The 21589-nt window shown below is 40.3% G+C and overlaps 1 protein-coding gene across 2 annotated transcripts; it reads left to right on the top strand.

Annotated features, from left to right (window-relative positions):
* Positions 1 to 1452: 1452 nt before the first annotated feature.
* On the top strand, positions 1453 to 20978 carry srpx (sushi-repeat containing protein X-linked). 2 transcript variants are annotated; one of them, XM_040149218.1, is made up of 10 exons: positions 1454 to 1646; positions 8867 to 8923; positions 11149 to 11337; positions 11913 to 12089; positions 13633 to 13759; positions 13892 to 14013; positions 16218 to 16397; positions 18215 to 18348; positions 19966 to 20087; positions 20219 to 20976. In XM_040149218.1, the coding sequence occupies exons 1-10, from the start codon at positions 1562 to 1564 to the stop codon at positions 20400 to 20402; spliced, it is 1377 nt and encodes a 458-aa protein (XP_040005152.1). In that variant the 5' UTR covers positions 1454 to 1561; the 3' UTR covers positions 20403 to 20976. The 2 variants fall into 2 exon arrangements, with proteins under 2 accessions (XP_040005153.1, XP_040005152.1); XM_040149219.1 differs by lacking the exon at positions 8867 to 8923 and having other exon boundaries at positions 1453 to 1646; positions 20219 to 20978.
* Positions 20979 to 21589: the final 611 nt, after the last annotated feature.

Below are 21589 nucleotides of genomic sequence, written 5' to 3'. Positions count from 1 at the left end.
TTAAAAACATTGATTACAGTTTGGTTACTATAGAGCAGTGAATCAGAAAAGCGTTGCCAGGAAACAACTTGGATCCAACTTGCATTGCTGTAAAATCCTCACATCATTAGCAAACAGCGAAACTGGGAGTGACGGGGAGTATACCAGTGTGTGAAACTGAAACATCTTTCCACTGTGCACCGCCTTTCCATGCTCTTAATATACCGGATATTCATATGCAGTGTTCATAATGACCTAAACAATTATTTTATACCTGCATTACTTAAGAAAGGTGAACAAAAGCTTATTATTATCGTGGAAGCTTATTGGTTAATATACATGCAGCATACCCCCCCGATTCCCATCTTTCTCTACAAAATCAGAAAAAGTAATCTCTAAAAAAAGTACATTAATTGTCATAATCTTGAGGCCTTTTTCTGTCCAGTGATACTCCATGAAATCCTCATAGCTTGATGAGTGTCCAAACAAAATCCACAGAAATGTTAATACCGGCCATGTTCTTTTAAATCCTAATACTTAAGCAACGGGCAAACTAGTTGGTCAAAGTCTGTGTTATCAACTAATTTATAGGTCAAGTCACGAACTAGTTAATGAATTCATACGGGCAGGTCACAGTCGACAGGTTTATAGGGCATTAGACCTGTGTGGGGTCATCTCAGGCATCCCGGTGTCATTCATTTACCTGGGATGAATTTTCTAGGATACTTTAGCATATCACAGGGACAGAGCCCAGCAAACTCCTCTGAGGACAGCAAACCTCCAAGGGGCAAAAAAAAAGGACTGGAGCACACTGATTGATTTTCAGCCTTTAAAAGTGCAAAAGGGACAAAGACATAAGGCAAAGACATGTAGTCAACCAGGAATAGGTGTGTGATTTTCACTGGTTGCACGGGATTGCAGATATATTTTAGAATTACAAAGATGAAGTACAAATAGTACTTGAGTGGTAGTTGGGTGGTTTATTCTAATGTTTCCTGACCTCTTGAAATAAAGTACTGTCCACCTACAGGATGACTCCTCAGGTTCGTCACTTAGTGGATTTTAGCAGGTCAAACAAAGAAGTGATTCATCGTTTTCAGATTATTTCATTTGTTAGGATTTTTGAAGGCCTGAAGGGTTGAAACTAACCAGTGTTTAACATGAAGTTGCCAAAAATTAGAGAAAGCTCAGAGAAAATATATTTGAAAAACATTATTTATGTAATTATAATTTATATAACTAATCTATAAATATAATTAATAATGCTGTCCTATCATATTCATCATGTCAGGACTCCTCATCTTGGGAACCATTGTTTTAATCTATCACCCGGTTTAAAATTGAATTAGCAGATCATGTTTTTTTTGTTTTTCTTTTATGTGGAGTACTGCATGGATACTCAGGTAAACTACAAGTACCTGTAAACAGAACCGCTTAAGTACAGGAACACAGTATATCAGGTGAGTGGGTTGAGTTCTCTTGCGGAGACCGTGCTGGGCGAATCCTCCCTTGTTTCTGGAGCAAGAGGCGGGCCTTTGGAGGCAGGAATGCGCTGGAAGTTTTCCTGCAGGCTCCCCTTCACATGCTGAAGAGCGTCCGCCTCAATATGGACATGTGGCTGCTGGTGCTCCTGTTCGTCCAGCTCAGCTTCTGCTCCGGGTATGAAGGTAAGGAGCCGACGGAGGCCCTCATTCGCCACTGTGACATTATTAACCCCGCTGGGACTGATCAGTCACGCAGCTCACCTTTACACTCTCCTTTGGATAAAGTGTCATATCACTGGTCTGGGGCTGGATTTAGATGAAAAAGATTTGTGCTGGGGGGTAGGTTTTTGTTTCACATTTGCGCGGACATGTGTTCGAGGCTACTTATCCTCATCGCTTGGTTTTGGTGAACCGCGTTTGTGTTTACGTGGAGGGGGTGGGGAGCGGGGGGAGTGCAGTGTGCATCTGGGGGACTTTTCTCTGCACAGAGCTCAGTCTGTGGCACTAACGAAAGCCCTGCAGCTGCAGTGCACTGTAAATTTCGATTTTTCCATTTCCCTCGCCATGCTCTTATAATGCTTTGACTAAGAGCGACCCATTCACCGGTCGTATGAATTGAAACTACTGGAAAGGACTCTCACATCCTGTGGCTGTGGCTCAGTCTGGAAGTATTTACTGTACTTTACTGATGACTTTCTGCCCTGGTGTTGAGTAAACACAGAAGGACTCTCTCACACACTCGCACTGAAGTAACAACAGTCAGTACTAGTCAGTCAAACAATGAGTAGAGATGAGTCATTGAAAAAATAAATGAATTGCCAACTATTCATTTCGACAATCGATTAATCGCCTAAGTCGTTTTTTTCCCCTTGCAAACATCCCAGATGTTCTCAGGTTCCATCGGTCTTTTCTTTGTTTTGTGTCATTGTGACTGGATGTCTTTAGGTTTTGGACTGTTAGTTGGCTAATACGAGACATTTAATGACATTTCCTAAGACTGGGGGAATGCGATGGACATTTTCAATATTTTCTCACTTTTTGTAGATGAAATTATTGGTCTAAAAAAATAACCATGATCAATAATGACCATGATGGTAAGTGAATCATCCAACACAACAAAACACACAGACTATACAGAGAGAGATGGAGCCAGACAGAGCAGAGCCTGTCGCCCGCAGTGAGGAGCTGAAATGACTTCAAAGCTCAAGTTTGGATGGAGGAGTATTGTGTGTGTGTGTGTGTGTGTGCGTGTGTGTGTGTGTGTGTGTGTGTGTGTGTGTTTGTGTGTGTGTGTCATGGCTATGTGCCTGTAGGTGGTTTGAGAGTGGCTAACCACTGCCGTATGATCATACAGGCTGAAACATGAACACAGGCTGACGAGCAGATTAAACTGACAAACTAAAAACTGCTTGTGGAGCTGAGAGTCAGGACTCTGGTCTTTACTTGTGTGTGTGTGTGTGTGTGTGTGTGTGTGTGTGTGTGTGTGTGTGTGTGTGTGTGTGTGTGTGTGTGTGTGTGTGTGTGTGTGTGTGTGTGTGTGTGTGTGTGTGTGTGTGTGTGTATGTGTTTATGAGGAGTTTATGTTACAGGGGTATGTTTGTGTTTGTTCTGGGGGTCAATTTGCCCGTTTATCAGTTGTGTGTGCATGCCTGATACAGAGTGGGAAATGTTTGAGACATAAATAAAAATAAAAAAGAGCGAGTCTGCAGCAAGTATTTGTAAAAGCCTGATCATATTTTCCATGATGGCTCTTGTACTGATGTGGGTCAGAGGCAGAGAGATCCTCCACACACACGGAGTAACTTGGGGAAATGCCAGAGAGCGCTATCCCTGCAGAACAGTCACTCTACAGTTGTGTATTTTCCAGAAAAAAATGAAACACTTTCTGATGACGTAAATCCCAAATAATTACAAAGGACTGCCAAAGGAATAAATTAGGAGCTACTGTTCATTAATCAATAGCTACAAAGGAGGTACTGGCTGACAATTGCTACAGCATGTCTAGTCAGAAAAGACGGGCAACTTCCGCTCCTCAAGAGTCACCAAAGATGCTTTTATGTGGTTTAAAGGAGGACGTAACAAGATCTGCGAATCGTGTATGTCTGAATGAAATTTCATGACCATACATCCAATAGTTGTTGCGATATTTCTGTACGAACCAGAGTGGTGGACCCTCTCGTCAACTTTCCCATCCCTTGGTCCCACAATGTAATTAGGCCATCAGAAACTGTCAGGGCCCATACAAATACATACAGAACCGTATAATTGTAAATTGCATCTAAACATACGGTTGATACCGTATAAATGAACTGAACGAAAAACACCCAGTAGTTATACCTCACATTACCCATTATTTACACTTGGTTTCTCGGTTACATGCACAAAGACTGAAGAGAAGACTAGAACATGCAGCACACTAGTAGTAGAATGTGGTTGACAGTATATAGCAGATAGAGCAGGAATATTAAAACGGCATTAATTGGCAGCAGCAGAACGAGCTGTGAACACAAAATCGACATATTATCACCTTATACAATTGATTTGACGAACGTGTTCGCAAACAGTCGTGCATCTCTACATCCAGCAGCATTATAGTAACATTATAATTCATTTGGAGTTTTGTTTCTGATGACTATGCAGTCCAAACCAAAAATATTGCAAAGTTACACATTTTTTGTTCATGTTTCTCTGTGCTTCAGCACTTTCCATTTGAAATTAAATTATAGATGCCACATTAAAGCGCCAAGTCTTAACTTTAATTTGAATAGGTTTACGTCAATATTTAACGAACTGTGTGACAGATAAGGCTCTTTTAACAAGGGTTCAAAAGCTTGGCTTGTGAAAGTTTCTTGGGCAGCTATGTGTCGTTTCCATGTTTTCACATTGTCAATGAAAACAGCTCCCTGCAGCAGTGAAAAACAAGGCTGGTAGGGGCAACGTCGCAAGCCGGGAAGCCGTAACAACAAGCTAAAGAACCCTAAATTACTCCGTTATTAAAGGGGAGGGAAACTGCAGGGCCGCTTGATAATTCTCTGTGTGTTAGTCTCTCTGAGCGGCCCCTATCACATTAGTCATTTGATCTTGATCTTGTTCATAAAAAAAAAAAAAAAAATTGTATTAGTGCAGCTTTAAGTAGAGACCGATACAGGCTTTATTGCTACGACCCTGTGTTATGTGTTTCTAACTGCGAGGCTACATCCTGAACACTTTGTAGTTGAGTCATTCCCAATTATCTCTGCTGCTATCAACTACTATTCATTTTTATGTCTCTCAGGTGACATTTGTGCATCATCCTACCGAACTGTGAAGTAGCTGCTTGAGCCTTTACTGGAAATGTACCATTATTTCATGGATGACACAGACAATAGGGAGCAGAACTCTCACATTAAACATTAATTATGAATGAAATGTTTGCGTATAAATATTGTAAAACAGCCACACTAGATGTTAGCCAGGTAAATAGATAAAGTATAAATAGATAAATGCGTGTAAGTGTACAAATAGATAAAGTATATGACATACGATTAATATATAGCTATATGATTGGTTAAGAACTAATTTTTCCCAGTAATACAATATATTGGGGTAAAATATGGGTCTGTTACTGAAACTACTCTTGAATGTGTGTACCTATTGTAAAGTGCTGATGGAGAACCAAAGCAGGAGTTTGTTCCTCTGGGTCACAGACACTTTATCTGATTAAGAAAGCAGCAACAGACGTGTTGGTACAGAGTGTAACTGGCACAGAGAGCATTAGTGCTACAAAAGAAATTATATAACCCTAAACACAGTGTGTTGAATTGAGCGAAAAAATAGATCAGAAAAAAAATGACCTTCCACTTTATTTTCTGCTCTTTTCTGCTCTGTTAGCCTGTGGCCATACTTCAACATTTACAGGACGTGGGCTTCCACATAATGACAGTTTGTATTACAGGCCTGCAGAGAAAAGCTAATTGGAATATCAGGCTCTGTAATGTAAAGCTTATTCACTCCCAGAGGTTTTATGCTGCCTGCACCATTAACATTTTGACATCTTCCTCGCTGAGAACTCTTTTGAAGTAGGATAATTGAACAGGAAGATGATGCTGGCTGCTGATCTCACCTCATCATGTTGACAGATTTATTAGATACGAGTGAAGAATAGTCTCGGATCGCATATTCTCGCCTTGGACATGTTTGAATCCGGAACGCTTTTATCAACAAGGACAAATCAGGTTCAAGCCAATTTAATCCAACTGCAGAGCTGCAGTGCAAGCAGTTTCAGTCCGGTCGAACCTGCACCACCTACAGGCAAGACAAGTAACAGCAGTAACCGTTTAGACCGGCAGATGAAAGCATTAAGGATGTATCAGGGAAGAGTGGATATAGCCAGTTCATCCATTTCCGCAGGCTCGTGTCATAGACCTTTTACACAAAAACGACTTCACACACCACCGAAGGAAAGAGTTTTGTTTAATCAAGCACATTTTCTGCGAAATACTGTGAGGTTAAGAGAGTTCACACTGCACATATGTCCTCCTGGTTATTTTGGAGAGGGAAGAAGTCCTAACCAAAAGAATAGGGATTCAGAGGCCAAAAGAAAACGTTTCAAGACAATTAACAATAAACGTTGGCTAAATCCTTCCTTTGGACCTGTCTTACGTTCTGTTTTGTGTTATTGTTTACGTATCTTTTTTGTATTAGTTAGCTTCAGCTCAGATTGATCATCATTGAAAGTTCGCCTTTGCTTTGCTGAATTGTCTCAGTCTTCCTCTCAGTCATCCGGCTCATGGTGCATCTACAGTGGAAGTGCTAGGTCAAAGGAAACTTGACTTGCAACACAGGTTAAATTGTATTTCTGTGTGAGCGTTTGATACCTGCTGGAGGCTAGAGTGACAAAATGATGGACCATTTTTATTAGGGATTTTATTTTAATTTAGTTTTTGACCCTTTTCTCCTGTTGCTGGAGAGATATTGATTATATGTCAGAAGGGGGGTTTATGTATCTCGTGCCTGTGCTGGGAGTGATTCTCATTTTCTGTGTATTTTGTTTATGATTCAGTGCCTAAGTTTGTCAGGTTATACAGTCTGATCAAGTCAAATGGTTGTTACACGGCTGTTTTCCTAGGCTGTTAAGAACTATATATGTACAGTAATATAATATTAATAATATATAGTAATAATAATAACAATAATTAATCATAAAAAAATATATAACCTGACATGTGAAACAAGCATTAAAAAAATAAAACTTTAAAAACACAAGAAACTTCAGCTGCAACACCCATTGACTGCAGGTGGTGCTAGTGTTCAAAACTGCAGCAGTTTTTACCGTGCGAGGTAACTGTAGCTACAAACTGCTAGTGCTGTTACTGTTCCCTGGTGGTGGTACAGGTGTGTCAATTTTCTTGTCTGTGACCGAAGCAATGATCATCACTTCCTGAAGTATTTAAAACTCATCCGCTCGCAAAGTAACGCCAAAAATGACTATTCTTGTTTTGTAGACACGTTTGTGATGAACAGTCACAGTCAGCACTAACTTCAGTGACAAGGTCATTGCGTTTCCTGTGATTGCTTCACAATAGAAGTCAAGCTGTTTTTGGCCCAATAAACAGTTTTAAAGTGAAGCAGCAGCAGGATAAAATGTGGGGTTTGCGTTACCACTAACTTAAAACGTCCATACAGAGGGGTAATTGCAGAATGTCAATACATTTGGATTTGAAATGAGATATCAATCAATCGTTTTAATTATCAGTTAATTATTTCAGTTACTTTGGTGCTTTTCCTTGTCATATATCATAGTAAACTGAATATCTTTGGGTTTTGGACTGTTGGTCGGATAAAACAAGACATTTGAAGATGACACCTGCGGCTCTGCGAAGTAGTGAGGGGCATTTTTCTCACTCATTAAAATATAAATAGTAAGTTTCATGGAAATCCTATGGATTACAATTTTAAGACTAATTTCCGTGAGGTTATTTGCATTTGGAGAAGAGAGAATAACTAAGTCATTGTTTATGGTCACACCTACCAGCCAGTCAGAAACAAGTAGCCTCCCTTTGCTCATGGTGTAAATTGTTATATACTGTTTGCTTTGCTGCAAATTGTTACACAACTGATAATAACTAATGTTCATTTTGAAGAGGACACACACACACACATACACACACCCACACACACACACACACACACACACAAACACACAGACACACACACACACACACATACAAAAACACACCTGTAATTAGTTTTCTATACCTTTCTCTGCCTCCTTCCTTTTCCCCATAAAGAAGCAGACACTAAAGTTTTCCCATCGGACAACTAAATTTGTCTCACTCAGTATGTGGGTGTACTCTGTACAATCCATGCTGTGTGATCTGACTGCTAAAACCTCAAAGCTTGTTGTGTGTGTGTGTGTGTGTGTGTGTGTGTGTGTGTGTGTGTGTGTGTGTGTGCGTGTGTGTGTGTGTGTGTGTGTGTGTGTGTGTGTGTGTGTTACATGACTTGCAGCATTTTTGTCCACACAGCTTTTATTAAACTGACAGCCATGATGAGGAATGGGGAATTGGACGGGAGATGTGCTCACAGTATCAGGCTCATTGACCAACATGTGGCTGGAGGACGTTGAACACTCCTCCCTTGTGGATCCTGAACAGAGAACACATTCACACCAGGGTTCATAACATCCCGGGGCCAAGGTTGAACGCCCATTCCCCTTACTTTAACCCCTTCATCACCTATTTCCTCTTTCCCCTCTGGTTTTATTACTTCCTGACCTGCTCTGCCCATCCCTTCTTCCTCTTTCCTAAAATAATCCTCCTTGCTCATCACAATTCCCCTCACATTTGTCTTTCACCAGTGCCAAACCTGCTGTGTCCTCCACCAGCTCTGCATCCACCACTGAGAAGCATTTCAGTTCTTGAATGCTGCTGTTTTATTGTCTGAATGTCTTTTGCTCTATCTGAGAAATGTGTTCACTGTTAAAGGTGACTCAAAATGGCTTGCTGTCTATGGTAAGTATGATCTTTGGGAGCATTTTTGAAACAAAAAGTTTCAAAAATAATAATACTCCTTTCATTTCATCATATGGCATTTCTACCAAATGCCATATGGGGTCACAGAGTTAATCTTTGTGTTAAACAATTTTCCAAACCAGCTGGAAAAGTGGATCTTTTGAGGACTGTGCTTTCTCCATGTGTCCTGTCCAAAAGATCCAGATCACCCCCCTGGAGTCTGGTTCAAATGAAAAGTTAAGCAATTTTTTCGAGCCTGTTCTTGGTGCTGTTTTTCTGTTAAAAAAAAAAAAAAAAAAAAAGGACCACAGGTCAGCCCAGGACAATGCTTTCAAACATTGCCTAACATCTTGGATGCAGCTCCTCTTTTCGTCGTATTAGTTGCTTTTTCTTCTTCTCTTTCATCCCCAGGATCAGGACAGTACACCTACGGAGACGATGAGGACTGGTATTCTCGTAGATATAAAGGTGACTGCATGCTCTGTTTGACACTACCAAAACGCACATGCATACATACAGTACATACATTCTGAAAATTTACTCAGAGACCAACCGCTCTTTGAGAGTTAACTGAGTTCCTCTGGTCTTAACGTCACAGAGAAATGGCAGTTAGTTTATAGCACCTTCATCCTCTGAAATGTGAAATATTTCAGAGGGATTTGGGGGATTTAAAAACAATCCTTCAGGATTGATTTGATTGCTCAAACGTGGCCGTGGCTGTAGTGCTGTAGTGATATACGGAGCTATAAAGGACTGTTAGCCTCCACCCACACCTCCCTCACTAGCGTTGTTAGATCAGGAGAAAAGAAATAAAGGAGAAATCTATAAATTTGAGCTCGACCATACTCATTTTTTGGTGGCTCAGATCCATACACTCATACTCTGACATTACTGCTCTAGTTGTTAACTAACTAACTAACTAGTTGCCTTAAGTAACTTTTGATTGGATTAATTTATGTTCAAGATGTGTCATCGAAAATAATTTAATCTTATAAAGGAAGAGAAAAGAGAGGGATTTTTAAATAATATTCATGGTAACAACACACAGGGACACAGCATTAAAATTAGAAAAACTGTATTTTTCATTTCACTGTGTCCTGAAAGAGCCATAATTTAATGCCAGGTAGTTCAGCCAGTTTGGTAAACTGATTTTGACACTGACTGAGTTACGTCAAAGTAGCCTCCACCTTTAAATTCGAGGTCAGTTAAACACGGAACATTATCATCCAAGGCCAAACTAAACTCTACCCTTGTGTAAAAGCTCAATTGTAGTATTATTTTCTCTTACTCAGTGGCTCTGGGGACTTTGCCAATGCACACACTTGCAGAGAGAGAAGGAGCAAAGGAGGCTTGCTGTGTAATGAGTACTAATTTTTATTCAAGCTGGAAATTAGCCTAAGCTTGTGTGTATTCTTCTCTCCAAGTGTGCGCATACAGTATGTGTTTGCGTATGTGTTGGTCCACATGGTTGAGTGTCTGTCCTGAGCCAGCAGGAAATACAGATTTTGATTTCCATGTATTGGAAAAGAACCTTGTGGCCCCTCAAACTTGGCATCAAACAAGGAATTCTTACACAAGCACTGAAGAGATGGGCAGAAGTATCCACAATGGGAGGAGACAAGTTGAAGTTTTCTGATAGGTCTTAAAGGAATAGTTTGACATTTTAGGAATAGTTTTTTTTTGTTTTTTTTGCTAGCTCAAGGGATTATGTGCTGAACTATTTCTTGGTTGGGAGTCTCCGCTGGTTGCTGGCCGAGAAGAAGTCCATAACGTAATCCCCCCATAAAATGGCATTTTGTCATTTTTACTCTTAGGCTTTTACATGGATTGAACAAATAAGATACAGCATGTTAATCAATATGCTTTAGAGGTGGATTTTTTTCAACTTTTGACCTAGCCAAATATCGCAAAAAAAAGGTTTATGCTTGGCTGAGTTGGTGAACAGCTGGTGTATCAATAATGACAAAACGCAACAAAGTGCAATAGAAACAGAGTGAGCCGCAAATCACGACCTGTATGAAGCATGTTTCCACTGTAGCTTCCGCTCCACTGGAGAGATGAAAAACCGAGGTACATAGAAACATTAGGTCTGTGTGCATCGATGAGGAGACCGCGACTTTCCTCAAGTTAATAAATTAACCCAACTCACAATATTCGCATAACAGTGGTGGATGGAAACATAAATTAATTCATGTTATTAGGACTCTGTTGTTCTAAAATAAAACTGATACATCTGTGGTCGGTCTAATCAGCATCATAATTTTCAAAAAATAGCTGCACTCTCAACACAGACTTTATCTATGCGGAGATTTTCTCCCTCTGTCACACACTAACACACTCTCTACACATGATTATCTGTCCTATCCTCAAGTGAGGCTATCTCCTTTGCCTCATGAGACACTGTTGGATTAATGGAAGTCGCAGATAAGGTAATCAGAAATCCGCCGTATCTGTCTGAACTCAGATGATGGGTGGGTTTTCACATTTTCACACTTACAGTATATGGAAGTCTTTCTTAGCCTTTATAGTCTTCAGGTAAGAATTTATTGTGCTTATATTGGATACTGATACTACCAACCCTCTCTCCAATTTTGTGTTGTTGAGTTTAAGGTCACAAGTATCAAAATAATATAATTGCCTTGATTGCTGGTGGAGAAAAGTTGATTGTCTTTGCTTTTATCCTCCATTTTTAGGGTCCCCATGGTGCGCACCCATTAAGGTGAAACATGGTGATGTGAGCTGTCGCACACCCAGAGGAGAGAACTACAAGAATGTGATGGGGACACGCTGTAAAATCCGCTGTAAGCAGGGGTACGAGGCCCAGAGTCCGGAAGTGGTGTGTATGGCCAGCAAACACTGGTCCTCTAACTACGCCTGCCGAGGTGGGAACTAACATCCACCCGCACGCACACACACACACACACACACACACACACACACACACACACACACACATTGGATTACAAATTGTTTCTTGTTGGTTGCTCTGAAGACGCTCTGATTCTGCCTTTGGTTGTACAAAAATCCCATATGTTTGGGACAGTCACAGACAAAAGACGTATCTTGAAGAACCGGAAATCGACTTATTTGCATGATTATAAACAGCGTCAACAGTTATAAACAGGTCAAAATGAGTTCCTCACTCTATCCAGAGAAAACTCACTATGATAGAACTTGCCCTGGTGAAAAGTTCAACAAGACTTGGTGATCATTTTAAGTGGTCTGGACAAAGATTTGGACTCCGAACCTCAAAAAATGACTGTGAAGTAACATTGACTTTCCTGGATCTTTTTTTATGCAAGGATTGTGACTGTCATAGTTTAATACGTAATAATGTGACCACTGTCTAGCTCTTTTTGTTTGTTTTTTTTTGTGCCATTTTTCTGTTTTTGTTTTTCTTTGGCTCTGGTGGATGGAAGATCTAGTGTTTGGATGTAAAGACTTTCTCCTCTGACAGAGATCCTCTGTCCCAAGCTGAACATGCCTGTTAACGGTGGCCTTAAGTGTTCGGACGGCTCCTACTTCAACTCTCGCTGTGAGTTCTTCTGCTCCCCTGGATTCAGTCTGAAGGGCCAAAAGACGGCAACCTGCCAGCACACCAAGGTGTGGAGCGCTGGTGTTCCCACCTGTGTCGGTAAGACTGTGTGTGTTGTTCTTTTGAGAACGATTTAGTCTCCCACAGAGTTTTGGAGCCTGCAGACTAGGGAGCTGCAATGGAAAAACCTACTATTGAAAGAGACTGGTTTAATTACTTGATTAAAGCACAATGTCAGCTGCAGAGTACTGTATAAAAGTCGAGAGCACTATTCCTCATAATACAAAAGTTATATTATTGATGTTAGGAATCAGGCCTTCAGATATGTACACGTACACACACACACAAACTTATATACAAACACATACTGTGACTTGTCTCACGTCTCTAGAAAATGATAAATGCTTTTCACTTCTTTGCAGCCTGATTACTGAGGCTGAAAATTGTTCTGTTTTTGGTGAAAAACTGAGCCATAAGGCCTGCACTTGGGTGATTATTTAAATGGCTTAATAGTCCTGCGACCTTGGCAACAGTGAACAATCGCAGCACACACGCTGCTTCAAATCCCACTGCATCACAGCCAGCATGTCCTCACCAATGTTGTTTGTGAAATGACATTGAGTTTCCTGCGTCTGTTCGTAAGGACATTTTCAAGACTCAACCTCATGTTTCCTCAGAGCAATGATGCACTTTTTTTGGGAGCCATCTTATAAATGTGCTTTGACTACTGAAACCAAGTCTTAGGCCAAATCTCTTTTAATACTTTAGACTTTTCACATCAGCCTGTCTCTTGGCATCTCTGTCTGTCTTTATAATTTGACCTTGTATTCTTGATGTCCTGGTGTTTTTGTTGGTAAATGGTGTTACAATTGAGAGCTGTTTTTTGTTGACAGCTAAGACGTTGTGGTCACTTTCATGTTTATTAATTTTATTAATTTATTATTTGTTTAAGGTCCAATCCGCAATTGACTGTTCACTAAACCCTTCCTCCAGTTTTTTTTCCTTAGTATTTTGAGTATTATTAGGATTAACTATCGCAGCACTACAATAGAAGAACAAGCTGTTTCTGTATGTCCCTGTCTCTTACATTAACTGAAGGGGATGCTGACATTTTGCACGGGGCCTGTCAGCTTTAGCCTCAGTCTTTTAGCGCAGTATCGTGTGTCGCATTTGGACTCTTTTACACGGCTCTCGCTTTGAAATGAGTCAGCTGGAAACATAAAAAAGTCTGTGGGAGACGACGATTCCAACTCGTGGAGCTAATGTTAGCTTAATTAGCTTGGTGTCTGTAGCTAATAATATCTGCTAGCAACAACTGTGATCGTAAATGGCAAGGAGAAGAGAGAAACCTGATTTTGTCTGCCTCTGTCTGAAATCAAGGACTCATTGTTTCAAAAATTACTAAAAACTTTAGTGGTAAATCTGTGTGTGAGAAAGCTTGACAGGCGTAGCAACAATGAGGGAGGGTGAGGATTAGTGAACGATCAATTGGTACACTCTCTGCTCTGGCCAGATTTCCTATGCTCCATTTGTGGACCATGTAGTAATGCAGTGTGTATATGTAAATGTGGACCATGTGATGTCATTTAGAAATTTGTTTCCTCCCTTTATTGAAGTTTTCATACATTTTCTTTCTCTGTAGATATTGATCCCCCCAAAATCAAGTGTCCTAGTCTTAAGGATAAGTGGGCAGAACCAGGAAAACTGACGGCGAGGGTGACCTGGGACACACCAGAGGGTGTCGACACTGCAGATGGCATCCTTACAGAGTCAGTCTCATAAGTCTCATTCATTTGAGCTTTTTCTTCCGTTTTGCTTCAGTGCACCGGGTCCCGCCTGTTATCCCACTCTGAACAGGGAGATAAACAGTGAAAGATTAAAACTGAGACTGTCTTTTGCAGTGTTACCCTGAAAGGGAAACTTTCAAAGTCAGACTTCCCAGAGGGGCTCCACAAGATGTCCTACACCGTATTTGACCGTGCGGGGAACAAAGGATCCTGCCGCTTCACTGTCAGAGTGCGAGGTGAGCCTCTAAAAGCAGAGTAAGAGGTAGACGCTTTTCGATAATCTGTGTGGAGCTGGGTCTCGGTAACACTTTATTCCTAGTGGTTATTTCCAAGAAGTCTCCTGGAAAGTACTAATTTGGTACTACTTATGGGAAGAACAGAGACTATGTTCAATTGTTACACTTCTAATTACTGTATATTAGAATAATTGCTAGTATAACCTAGGCATGTTTTAGTCAGTGCACAGCAGGTCAGCTGAATGTGGAAAAGTGTGATAATTGTCTACAGGTAAGAGTAAAGTTCAACTATATGGAGAATAACATTATCAGTAATAAATTAACATTTACTTTGGTTTAAATGAAGCTTTTCTCTTATGGAAAATCCTATATTTTCACTGTAATTAGTACCAAATTACAAAAGAAGTTCTTTGCAGGAAAATTACAAGGATATTTTGGGTATTTGTTCTTGGCCACAGGGATTTATTGATGTACCCGTGGCCAAGAACAAATACGCAAAACAGCTCAACGACCTTAGACCTGTGGCTCTGACCTCAGTATTGATGAAGACTTTTGAGCGATTGGTCAAACGAACCTTGACTGATTAGGTTCAGGGCCTGCTCAACCCAATGCAATTTGCATTTGGTTTAATAGAGGGGTGGATGATGCTACTACTGCTTTACTTGATTATCTGTACAAGCTTCTTGAGGGTGAGAAAAAAAATTCATGCAAGGCTTCTATTTATCGATTTCTCCTCAGCTTTTTTACAATCTAACCACACATTTAAGCCAGTAAACTACTGTCCACTTTTAATCTTGATGCTGGTATGGTGAAATGGGTACTGGAATTTTTCACATGTAGGCCTTTTTCAGGCAGTCAGGCCTAACGCTGCTCCATCCCAGAAGTGGTTGTCATCCACAGGCTCACCCCAGGGGTGTGTAGGAGTAACTATGATGACAGGCGTCTCCTGAAATTCATAGATGACACTGCCAGTTTGCTCCGGGATAGAGAGGTCAATCATGGGCCAGTTGTGGAAAACTTTGTAGAGTGGTGTGACTTCCTCAAGATAAAAATGCACAAAACTAAAGATATGGCAATCGACTCCAGGAAAACCCCCCAGTCACATTTTCCAACTATAATAAAGGGCTCATTTGTTTAGATGGTTGAGTGCTACAAGTACCTGGAAACAGTGACTGACAAGAACTTGAACTTTGACCTCAACACATCCACAATCTCCAAAAAGGACTTGCAGACTGAATTCTTTTAATGTGGACAAGACACTGATGGCTTTATTTTAAAATTGCTTTACTGAGTCCGTTTTAACCTTCTGTTTGATTCCGTGGTAAGGGAATACAGTGTAAAACAAAAATCGATTGTCCAACATTGTTAAAGTAGCCGGCAAAGATGATTAGCACGCAACAGCTTTCTTTAGCAGATATCTATCACAGACAGGTTTTGAGAAAGGCACTGTTGATCTTGGTCAGCTCTGACCACCCACTCTTGGAGGAATTCGTTCTTCTCCCTTCTGGGCGGAGATACAGGTCCCTTAGGGTTAAAAGCAATAGGTTTACATTTTCCTCTGTTTCAAGTGCAACACATGTGCTCAGTAGCAGCTTAGTGGGCCTTCATCCGCTTGTTGAGTCAGAAATTTTCAAGGTCAGCGTTTTGGGTTCAAAGTACAATTTATGACATAAACCAAATGAACAACTGTCCAAAAGTGAAGCAGGTTAATGGAAAATATTTCCATATAACTTCTATTTTTGTGATTTTTGTGGATTCAGTGGATTTTACGTCTGGCCCCCATCATACTGCAGGTCTTTTTTTTCATGTGATATATTCACCAGGCTTTGGTACCTGGTAAATACAAAGTGGTAGTATGATATTCCCTGACTTACCAAACTGGCAAGGACACCTGCAAATGTCAGCACCTGTGAGATTGAGCCAGGTTGTCTTAGCCAATTATGATTCATCCAATATTCGATCTAGTCATACAAACTCTAACAGATCCAGCCTCTGAATTAAGACACAACTACTTTCTCTGTGATAAAGAAATTTTGAACCTGATTTTTCCAGTGGAAGTGCGATGAAAAAACAATTCTATTCTTCCAACCAAATCCCACCTATTTAGGAATGTGTAGATTTGTGTTGTGTTAATGCCTTTGTTTTAATGCAACCTTGTTGCTTCACATATTTCCTCACATTGTCTTCTGTGCGTCTCTGTTTAGTACGCCGCTGCAGCCCACTGTTTCCCCCAGACAACGGTTATATGAAGTGTGACAGTGATGGAGACAACTACGGTGCGACCTGTGTGTTCACCTGCACCGGAGGCTACGAGCTGCAGGGCAGCGCTGCCAGAGTGTGTCAATACGGACTCACCTGGTCTGGCACAGACACAACCTGTACACGTGCGTACTGCATGCGGATGAACACATACATACACAAAAACAGACACACACAAGCTAAAATTTTTTTAAACCTAATATTTTTTATTTCTCATAGCAATTTGTGAAAATGAACGTAGAATTGCAGACACAGGAATAAAACTAGAACGGCACTCAGTAGAGCACATACCTCTGCCAAAGTGAAAAATGCCATGTTAAGAAAAGTGAAAAACATTTTTTTTTACATCCGGCCCTTTAACAGGATCTGTGCCAAAATTTAATGGGTTCTTCCCTGGCTCATGCCTCTTACCTCCACCAGATTTGATGCATATCGGTTCTGTAGTTTTTGCATAATCCTGCTGACAAATTAACAAACCAAACAAGCAGACATGGGTGAAAACATAACCTCCTTGATGGAGGTAATAAAATCAAACAGAAGCAAACAAAAGAAAAAGAAAAAAAGTAAAAGAAGGAGGTTAATTTTTAAAAAAAAGTATTCATTGACAATTGCATTATGACACAACACTAACATTCATTTTTCTGTTTTATGGGCCAAAGAAATTATTTCTAATGAGTGAGTGCCATTTTTTTCCAGATGTTTTTGTCCTTAGTTTCATTCTGTAAGTGCATCCTTGCTGTAACCATAAGTATGAATGTCTACAATCTTCTGGATTCCTTCCGTTTTACAGCCTTGGGAATCATTTGCAAGGATCTCTCCAAAACATTGTTTATAAAAAGAAAAACCTTGGTCCAAAACTTGGGATATGACCAAAAAACCTGCAGATAGTTTGAAAATTGTTCACCACACTTCATCCAGCAGATTCCTATTAGTTCTGGTTTTATTTTTAACACTGTTTTGGGTTAAATTATGTTATTGATTTCCCATTGGTATTCTGTCCAAGTATTTACATCAATGACAATCTTATATATATTTTTTCCACACAGAGTTGCCAGGTGGCTAAATTTAGGCTATATTCCAGTGAATCAGCCCCTCCTCTTCTACAGTTGGTATCATTGAGATTGTCTGGGCTCTGAGTTCGATACACTCAACATACAATTACTGATATTTTTTTTCCTTTTCAAATAATTATTTGGTCAGCTCTGGGATAACAGCCTTGAAATGTGTACATCTGTTCACTTAAGTGAAGACTTTTACCATTGATCATAGTCGAAAGGATTTGGTGGAGATAATTTTTATATTTGTAACCGTAGATTAAGGTTAGCCTAATTTTCTAATAAAACAGATGAGCAGAGGACCACATTAGGACTGGTATCCAGCCACAGAATCTCCATCTTTGCCAACGGAAATAAAAAATCGAGCTACTTCTGTGCAAACTGGGTGGGTTTGAGGGTCTGATTGGGCTACTTAGACTCCTAGTTATTTTAAATTTGCATCTACTGTCTTGTGCTACGGTGGAAACAAACAGAACAGGGAAACACAGGGAACCTGTGCTACACTGGTTCCCTGTGAAAAGCTCAGTGGACGAGAAAACGGCCCCCTCTGCTATCCATCGATCAGAAAAATCAATACTGGATGCCCCTCTATTGAATTTCTGCATGTGTGAGACATGAAAAAGTAGTAGTAGTAGTAGTAGTGGATGTGAGAGAATGTGCTGCAGCTCTTGTTCAACAGACTCAGTTGTGCATGTTCAGTTCACTGTTGAATACACTGCCAATGGTGCATGAGTTTCTTATTTGATATCCTCTGCTGAACAGAAAAAAATAATAAAATCACGCAGCATCTCACTGTAATATTATGCTGTTATAAAATCGCCTGCTCTTGCACTGTGTGTCATACCTTGTATATTGTCGCTATAATTGTACATTCAATGTCATCACAGCCATGAACATTAACGTGGGAGTGCGGACGGCTGCTGCACTGCTGGACCAGTTCTATGAGAAGCGGCGGCTCCTCATTATCTCGGCCCCAACGGCTGCCAATCATAATTACCGCTTCCAGATGACTAACTTACAGGTGAGGCACGACGCACAGAGAGAACATGAGTTGTATGCGGGGTGACTGAGGTGGAGGGAAGAGCAGGAGTCAAGAAGCGATAGAGGTCGATACCCCTGTGATTTGTGTACTCTCTAATGCCCCTCACGAGGAGGACCACAGTGTGTTTGCGTGTTAGGGTTTCTTTCTCGCTTAGTGGGAGAAAGCAGTGAGTCAAATAAATTGGAGGAACAGAAAATTTGAAGGCGATGATTAAATGATAGTGACACTGGCTCTGATGGGGCTATTCTGGAGCTGGATGTTCCCCCGGCTCATCAGAAACTATCAAATCAGAGCTATCTTTAAATGCCCGACCTTTCAAAATGGCTGTGTTTTCAGCTTAAAGAAACACCAATTTTAAGGCACTCAGTTTGTGAACAGCCTGAGTGATTGCTCCTGCAATCTTTCCAGTAGTTTGGTTATCGGGAGTTGTTTGTGCCATCTCTAATCAGGAACTATTTTGATAACCAATCATTTTTCAGGCAGAAATGTCAAATATTCTCTGTTTTATATCAAGTTAATTGTGTAACTTTGGGTTTTGGACTGTTTAATTTAATTCTAAAAATGTCTCATAACAAAACAAAACAAAAAAATACTGCAATAAGATTTTTTTTTCTAAGATACATTCATACTAATTTTACTGTAAACAGTCTGAAATAATTTTGCTGCAGTGGCAGATTTTATTTTCTCTTGTTTTTAGAAAAAAATCTTTTTGGGATCAGTTATAGACAGTTAATCAATGGTTTATAACACACTTTAAAAGTACAATTAAGCGTCGACTAATGTACAGTGTTTGTCAGTATTTTTACTCAATAAATAAGATAACTAATTGTAACTATATATAATAATAGTTTTACTATATTGACATCCATCAAGTTTATACAGCATCCTCCATTTGTGAGTGTCCACATCAGGAGCTATAGCTAACAAATACATAATAAACACAAATCTGCTTTCAGCTACATTATAATGTGTTGTAAACCATTTATTGAATGTTCATGTGCTGCTTCTAAATAAATGAATAAAAGGAGGGCTTCAAGTAAAGTGTTACCAATAACTTGAAAAGAGGATTTTTTTTTTAATGCTATGCATGCTCTGTGGAAACAGATTTCCCCTTCGGACACAATAAAGCCTATCTATCTACCTATCTATGCTGTGTGTTACAAATCAAAAAGCATAAACTTTAGAAGTAGGTACAAGTCAGTGTTTGATTATATTTAGGATTTATTAATACCTTCTAAGGCTTTCTTTTGAGGAAAGTAAATGCAATGCTTTTTAAGACTTTCCACAACCTGCAGATACCCTGGTATCACACTCTGCACATACTGTACATCATGCTGCACAGTGAAGGTCAAACATCCAAGTGAAGTCACAATAAGCTAAACACATTTTCGGGTGGAAGGCGACTTTAATTAATCATGAAATAATCATTAGTTACAGCCCTAGTGCTGTTTATACTGTTAGCTTTGGTTCACCAGAGTTTTTTATCTTCTGCGCTATGAGCTGTGCTCACTTTTGTTTTGCCTGCATAGAAATCGATAACAAAGCTGTAAAACTTATTGATCAGTCGGTCTCCTTCTGTCTCTCTTCTGGGAACAGCATGCTCAGTGTGGACTGGACCTGAGGCACGTGACAGTAATTGAGGTGGTTGGGACTTACCCGGCACAGATTGGACGAATTCGACACAGGCTGCTCCCCCCAGTGCTGGCCCTGCAGCTCAGGTACACACACACACACACACACACACACACACACACACACACACACACACACTCACTCACTCACTCACTCACTCACTCACTCACTCACTCACAGTCCACAGCTGCTTACTGAGCCGATGTGTGTTTCCTAGGTTACTGCTCCAGATCCCACAAAGGTCTTTCCAAATGGTGCTGGTGGACAAGCAGGGCATGGACAAGCAACGCTACCCGTTCCCGATCACAGCGGCCGAATTATTCACCACCATCGACACTTTCCCGCTCCGCAAGGATGAGATGTTGCTGCAGCAGGAGGCGGGTCAGACCTGTCAATCATAAAACACCCCGGCCTTTCAGTGCACTTCTAGGGCTGTCAGCCATCTTTGATCCTATTCCCCCTCGGTCACAGCAGACAGGACCTGCTCTGATCCTCTGTTTCTATCCACGTCACACACGCCTACCTGAACTCATTCAGTCCTGTATCCTGTTGGTGTAAATGTGACTCTGTGTGCCTGTGTCTGTGTGTGCACACGTGTGTGTTTGTGTGTGTGTGTGCATGCATGTGTGTATGTGTGTGCCATCAAAAGTTTGGATGTCAGTCATGGTGCTGATCTGAAAAAAGCAGATTTATTGTAAGAGGTTACTAAATGGAATGGGTCATACCGTACATTACAATCATATTGATTCCTGGGTCTTGTCTTCCTGTATGTTTTATTATTATTATTAATATTTACAAAACAGAAATAAGTTTTGCTATTTTGTACAAAAAGTATTTTTACTGTATGAACTGGGAAACTTTTCGTGTGTGTGTTATGTACAGCGCATCTGTACATCTACGTCAGAATTTATAAGACAATGATTAAAAATGTCTGTCACAGAGGATGTGATCTTCAGTGTGTCAGTGAGAGTGCAAGAGACCTGTGAAATCATCTGAGGACAGTTAAAGAGAAAAACTGAAGGATTTTTGTCTACAGTTGAGTACTGAAAATTATCCTTTTCTTAAAATACCAAAAAATATATACCTGCAGAAAAAAAAAAAATCATTCTTTTTCTAGTATGAAATGTTGTTCGTCTTTCAGTTAATGAGTCAGTTTGTCTTGCTTGAAGATAGACAAGTACTTAGTGGAAACAAACTTGCGCTGCACTGGCAGATTTTTTTATCCATGCTTGTTGCATGGCTTTGTGGAGGTAGAAATTTGGGATCGTGACATTTTTTTTACATTCGTGGTTTCCTAAAGGATGAACCATACTGACTTTGGCGATCCACTGACTTAAATTAATTGTTTAGTCAACAAAATGCCACAAAATGTGAAAAATGACCATCACATTTCCCCTCAGCTCCGGGTGACTTCTTCAAATTGCTTGTTTCGTCTGACCAAAATCCAAATATATTCAATTTACAACAAAATAAAACAAAGAAAAGCAGGAAAGCCTCACATTCGAGAGGCTGGAACCATCAAATGTTGACCGTTTTTAGCTACGCTAGTGGCTCTGCATCACTCTGTCAAAGAGGTCAGTCCACCACT

Source organism: Xiphias gladius, chromosome 16 (genome assembly GCF_016859285.1).
Source record: "Xiphias gladius isolate SHS-SW01 ecotype Sanya breed wild chromosome 16, ASM1685928v1, whole genome shotgun sequence".
Taxonomy (NCBI): domain Eukaryota; kingdom Metazoa; phylum Chordata; class Actinopteri; order Istiophoriformes; family Xiphiidae; genus Xiphias; species Xiphias gladius.
The sequence above is the reverse complement of the archived record's forward strand: the minus strand, read 5'-3'. Positions and strand labels throughout refer to the sequence as shown.

Coding starts and splice junctions, on each gene's coding strand:
- srpx (XM_040149218.1), top strand. CDS start 1,562: ATGCTGAAGAGCGTCCGCCTCAATATGGACATGTGGCTGCTGGTGCTC. Junction 1,647..8,866: donor CTTCTGCTCCGGGTATGAAG/GTAAGGAGCCGA, acceptor TTTCATCCCCAG/GATCAGGACAGTACACCTAC. Junction 13,760..13,891: donor GCAGATGGCATCCTTACAGA/GTCAGTCTCATA, acceptor TGTCTTTTGCAG/TGTTACCCTGAAAGGGAAAC.